The sequence below is a fragment of the Tubulanus polymorphus genome, chromosome 5 (genome assembly GCF_964204645.1).
Source record: "Tubulanus polymorphus chromosome 5, tnTubPoly1.2, whole genome shotgun sequence".
Classification (NCBI taxonomy): Eukaryota; Metazoa; Nemertea; class Palaeonemertea; order Tubulaniformes; family Tubulanidae; genus Tubulanus; species Tubulanus polymorphus.
In genome coordinates, this window is record NC_134029.1 from 6742927 (window position 1) to 6749560 (window position 6634).

The 6634-nt window shown below is 39.6% G+C and overlaps 1 protein-coding gene across 1 annotated transcript; it reads right to left on the reverse strand.

The window, feature by feature from the left end:
- Window positions 1-296: 296 nt before the first annotated feature.
- On the reverse strand, window positions 297-2633 carry LOC141905509 (POU domain, class 4, transcription factor 3-like). The gene is made up of 2 exons (XM_074794385.1): window positions 2484-2633; window positions 297-1217 (listed from the first exon to the last, which is right to left on the reverse strand). The coding sequence occupies exons 1-2, from the start codon at window positions 2631-2633 to the stop codon at window positions 297-299; spliced, it is 1071 nt and encodes a 356-aa protein (XP_074650486.1).
- Window positions 2634-6634: the final 4001 nt, after the last annotated feature.

The following is a 6634-nucleotide window of genomic DNA, read 5'->3' on the forward strand; positions in this document are numbered from 1 at the left end:
TGCGTTTTCGCTAATCTAAAATCGACGCTCAAAAAGACCGTCGTCGACACCGAACTAAAAAGGTACATATATATATATATATATAGAAAAAAACAATACTCGTGGTTACCGTATTTTTGCGCCCAGAGAGCAGCACAGTATTGCACTTGGTTCCCGGATACATAGTTCACAATAGTAAATGATATGTACAAAACAAAATCATACGTCTAGTTTTTTATAGAAAGTTATCTGCACTGCAAAATTGTTGTTTTAAATCTTCGTATTTACAAATTTCAGAATGGAATATTATCGAGTTGTCAAAGCATCCCGTGCCCGACTGCTGAGAATTTCATTCGCTTTTGTTTCTGTCTTTGATTACAGAACCACACGCGTACAACGTTTTTCTTCAAGTCCAATTTCTCGGCGATTTGTGCAATTTTTTCTCCTGAGGGCCTCGGCTGGACTGCGAAATACGCCTCTAACGATCGTTTTTCGGGCGCCGCGATAGAAGTCCGTTTACGTTTTTTATCCATACCGTTCGCGTACACGTCTGGATTGTTCTTTTTCTCTCTAGCGACGCGTTCTGCCTCCTCCAACCACGCTTGGAGAACGGGCTTCAACGCGATCATGTTATTATGACTGAGCGTAAGCGATTCGAATCTACAAATCGTGCTTTGGCTTAAAGAGCCGACGCCTGGCAGTTTCAATTTGCCCAGAGCCGAGCCCACATCCGCCTGTGTGACACCGAGTTTGATTCTACGCTGTTTGAATCGTTCCGCGAAGGCTTCAAGTTCTCTCGGGTCGCATTCTTGATCGTGCATGGTATGTGGATGCATATTATGATGACTAGGCGGCATTCCTGGATGTCCGTTCATGCCGTTGTGAGGATGTGAATAGGTCGGAGTGTAACCCATTTGATGCGGAGGCGGACCGTGGTGATGGTGACCATTTGCCGGATGGTGGCCATTGTGATGATCAGTCATAGACGATAAAGGCATCGACGCGGCAGCGGACATTTGATCTAACATTGAATCGGTGGTGGTGAAGCCATGTAGTGGACCCATCTGATGCGGTCTCGAAACGGAAGGATTGATGTTATGATGCCCCATGTCAGTATGCCCGTAAATGCTATCGTGTTTCATCAGCGGAGGTGACGATGCTTTGGAATGGATGTCGGCTGCGGCAAGTGCCTCGGCTCGCGCTAGTAAACTGTCATCTAACCCTCCAAAGATGTTTCCCTACAATAGACAAGAGATTAAGCACGCATTAGACAATGATCAGAAATCCGAATTCCGATGGGACTGATACCCCGTAATTATATCCTTAATATGAGCCGTTGTCTTCATTCTCGGTTGTATCGAAGCCGTGTGTGTCATCGACGATGGTTTCACTAATACCACCGTTGACTTCATAGTAACGAGGTGTAGAGGGTTGTAAAACAGCCCTAGACAAAATGATCGGACAGATGGCCGAACTCGGATGAAATATTCCACTCCGTGCAATTTCGCCACCTTCGTTATACATTTTGTTTTATGAAATTTACAACTTAAAGAATTAAGTTTCACGTCGACTGAAATAATTCAGCAACCGACGTAAGTTTCAAAATACTGCCCGAAAATTGAATCGACAAGTTGTCAACTTTACGGAATTCATTCAGATTGCAAAATCATGGCAAAATTTAGACGTATAGAAATCGGTTTTTAGTACTAGCAGTCACAGCAAATAAAATGAAACCAGATAGTCTAGAGAAATGAATACAAGTTAACTTTCTGGATACTCTTCCGATACTGCAGAAACGTATACAGTCTGGAAAATACATTACTGTAATGTACTTGTTATATGTCGCTAAGTTAGAAAAAAATATCAGACGAAACAATAATACTCGAACGACTGCATTTATTTTCGGGAGTCTGTTAACGGTAAAAGATACGTCTGATATGTTGTCGTGTTAAAGCAAGTTTATCAAATATTTATAGACATCGCCGTAACATAATAAATGAAATCGTTGTACAATTCGCGATTCGTACTTCGTTCGCAAAAACGTAGAAATTCGCCCTCTTTTACAACCAGCGGGTTTAGCGGAAAAAACCACTTATATATATTCCACTCAAATCATAAGATTCAGATTCAGATTAAGAACAATCTCGAAATTCAAATAGATGTTGAAAAATATTTTCGTCAAGAAAAACCTTAATTGATACCGAACTAACTTTATGGTATAAAAACATCGCTCTTAATATAGAAGAGTGAAATGGAAAATTTTTCTTAAATAATTTTTTCTTATTCAAATATCAGACTTATTCATATATTAGAAAATATCACCTGAGACACATGCGAAAACTACAAACGATAGATTAAACTGTTTACCCGTTGCTTCACAAAAATTGATACATAATTAAATTGTACATCGTCATTTCTATAAAAAATTACTAGAATACACGAGTGATTTTGATCCGTGAATTATTAACGAAAAGATACTCAGAAATGAAAATTACAAAACATACCGAATGATGGTTGGACATCCTGCGAATTGGATCCGGTGGACGGTACGGCGGGGGTGAGTAACGCCCCTGAAGGCTCGGCGGCCCACCGTGATGGTTCATATTGTGGTGCATGCCCAGGTGAGACTGCGGTTTTGGATTCATCATCATCATTATGAATTTATACTAATCCCAAAATCACAAGAAGAGAATGTTGTCCGGTGTTGTCAGAATGATAGCTAGTCGTTGACTGTGACTACTCCACAACTCACGCCGCGCTTTCATTTATTCTCGCACACCTGTTCTCTCTTTGAGCGAGTCACGTGACGGCGCCATAACTTAGTACCAACCAATCAGCGCGCTTAATTTTTAATGACAATCGACGACCAGCCTTTTCGAGCCGTAAGAGACGCATAATAAGAAATACTCCGCTCAAGTGCGAGTATGGGAAAACGAAGCAGCGCAGAAGCTGCAAGTTCCGTCCGGGATATTTGTTTTGAAATTATATGATTTTTGATGACGAGCTGGCAACGCGTTTAGCAGCGTTTTGGCCTCGTGCACGGCCGAACGACATTACTGCAGTAAACATTGCACCTGAAACATGAAATCTATCCAGGTGGTGGCAACGCTGCACATCTATATTTTCCGAACTGGAATCCTCGCAGACGGCATTTGTCCCACCAGTAAAATATAAACAACTTTCTTTACATTTCACTTTTTGTCGATTTCAGAATATCCCGTCGCCGAACAAAGCCCACATGTTCCATAACAATAGAACTACAATTGAACTCGAAGACCGGACAAACTTTCCGAGAGCTCTTTTCCTCCGGCTGGTGTTTGTTTTTAGAACGTATTTGACCAACAAATATGTTTCATTCACAGGGACTCGTGTTGACAAACTTAGCAAGTAGTTGTATAAACTAAGTGAGCTTGACTTAAGGCAGAAATGCATCTGACGGGGACATGTAGATTATGTTATTGGCTTTATACTTATACACTTGATAATTCTCAGTCAATAGAATGCAGCTACTTGACGGCGATCGGCATCCGATTTCAGAGAAGTTCGCTTCAGCTTTCAGGTACCTCCACCCGACCAGGTAAAAAGCACAAACGACAGGATCAAATTCTTCATAAATATTTCAGATGCGATCGATTTGCGTTTGTCGCAATAGTCTTTTTTCTGCGCGCACCACAAGACGGCATCCGTCTTTTTTTCGTCGTGGAGAGACAAAAAACCCATTTCAAATAAAAATTTGAAGGAAACAAAGCGTGCTCCGATGATCGGTAAGATTATTTCGGTTCGTTAGTACAAATCGGGTAAACGTAAATATTTGTGCCAACAACTTAAATTACCCAAAATTTGTGATTGAAAAGATATTTTACGTCCATCTTAATAAATATGTACCATATTAACATGGCATATGCTTTGCATTTTTGTTTACTTCATATATGATACTAGAGTAGCAGAAGATATTTCACGCGTGAATTTAAGATTTAAAGGTATTTGCAGTGTGCATTTTCCATTTCGTTATACTACCGACCCGCGTTAATTAATAAAGATGGTGTTAGTAATATCACCTGCGCTCTTTTAACCATGACGTGCCGGTCATCTGGTTTCGTTGCGAACGTATTTCTATAACTAGAAACTGTAACAAGTTTCGGTGTGTATGTGGCCACGTATGGACGTGCTTAAATGAAGATAACCGTACACAAAAGATCTATAATTCATGTATCCGCAAACAGGGCATATTTTATTTATCATTTTCTCGCGCGCGAGAAACATCGCCGACATAGCGCTAAATCTAACTGATCTTGCTGTTTTATTCATGCATGTTTATCTATTGTATGCATTTTTAAGCTTTGCGCAATCCGGAGTCAATTATACCCTCGGCACTTTCGAGTTATGATTCCGATTCATTGGCATGCATCATCTTTGTATATATGCGCGTCGACAACAAAATACACACATTTTCATTACAACGTTTAAGTTAATTCGAGGCGACAACCAACAATCAAACCAACTATTTCTAAAACTTGATAAACCTATAACTTTTCATAAATTCTGTATCAACAGTACCATTAGTTCGATACGGTTAGAATAAGTGTATTTAAGATACGTGTTAGCATTTTTCGGTAAAAGGTCATCGAAAATTCTTAGAAACTATAATAATAACAGTGGCGGATCACCATTATAGAAAATAGTGAAATTGTGAACATATTTCATTCCTAACTTCAACCAGGAAAGTGCTCAGACCCCCATGTATAAGTAGTGACCCAAGTAAGTAGTGTGACCCCTTTTTCCGCCCCTGAAAATAATTATTATATATCGTTGTTTTTTCTATGAAGAGATCCTTCTGGTTAATTGTTTGGATTTTATCATTTTTCAACTTAATGGATAGTAGTTTTTACCGACAGATGACATAATGACTATCCTAATTCACAATACGGAGGATCACGTGAAATAATAGGAAGATAAATGGTAACGATTCTAATTGGCTTCGAACCAATCAATTTGCGGAATCATTTTCTACGATTAATTGCTTTTTCATCGGTCGAAATGACGATATCCGTGCGCATGGCAATCAAAGTTTGTTTATATATGAGTACGACAACAAAGTGCGGGTCACGTGCCTAAGAGCAGACATCAATGCGAAAAAATGGCCGATATTGTTACAACAGTCGTTACTCCTGCTCGTGCCGGTGATACCTAGGTGCTTTTTGATCGGTGCCGCGCGCGCTCACACCGTAATTCTATTTGTTTGTATTTCGGTTAATAAAAACCCGTTCTAATTGCGCCCCGTTTAATTTCAACACCAGTTCCGGCCCTGAAAAGCACCTCGATTTTCACACGATCAGCAAGCAATTGACAATGATACCGAAACCTTTAGAAATGAAAAATTAATTTCATTTTTTCTATTCGTTCCTAAAACGTCGGAAAAATAGAATAAAAACATAAATTTTATCATAATTAAGATACATTGGTTGAGACTTTTTGCCATAAAATGTCAAGATTCCAGTGCAATTTGTGTAAATCTTTTTCGCAGATCATCTTTCCTACGATCATCAAATCTTTCAAGCATTACAAATCTTTTACTCTCGTAATGCCGATCTTAATTTGTCGTCGATTGGCTCCCAGGTGACAACATTAGTTATCAACTTTTCGACTGAGCAACTCTGGCTAGGCCAAGCCGCGAATAACAAGCAGCCTGCAGTTAGTTTTCGCATCATTTTCTGCTCAGTCGATTTCGCGATGACGGCCACCGGTAAATTTCCGTCAGAAATGACTCACTAAATAGCCGTCGATGGCTCACTTGAAAGCCATAAAACAGACCATAAAATCAGAATGCAAGATAGAATTTTCACCACGTTATTCTGTCGTTCTCATTCGCGATGAAGTTTTTATCACCGGAGGACAAGTCTCAGATCAAATCAATTGTGTCCAAATAAATGTGTCGGATATCTAATAAAAGTCATCTGCTTTGCGGCCAAACAACAAAGAAATATGCGTAAAGTACCGGCTGGGAATAACGTAATGATCACTGATTGTATTTATTAATATGAATATAGATAGAATTCCGAGACTAAATAAGAAATAAGTCAATATAAAAACCGGCAAGATGACTTAAATTCACGTTAGTTTTTTACGAGAAATTGAACGGACGCCATCGAGATTTTCAAGATGTATTTTCAAATTTTCTATCTTAAAATAGTGATTGACTATTGATTGCTATGTTTTAATTGGGAAGATTTCGTTTGATTTTGGTTTTGAAGTCCCTTACAAACCCATCTCACCTGCCCGGAGTGAAACAGGGGGTCCGATTTTGAAATCGGAAATCGAAGTACAGATAGTAATGTGATCGGTGATCGGTAATGTGATCGGGAATTATTTGTCTAAATCGAAATACAATCTAACGAAGTATAACATTACTTGAGCAACGCCTCCGCAGAAACTTAGTTTGTTCATGTTTGTTTTACGATGAAACATATGCTACTTCGGACACAGCCACCGCCCGCGGGATCAAAGCTAATATACCGACCACCCTCGCATGTAGTATATACTCGTGAATAAACACCAAATGTGAAACTGGACATGAAAATTAGTAGCGTCCGAATCGAACGGGAGACAAGCGTCGGCACCTTCGAGTCGCACTCTCACACCGCGCCAAGATCAAAGA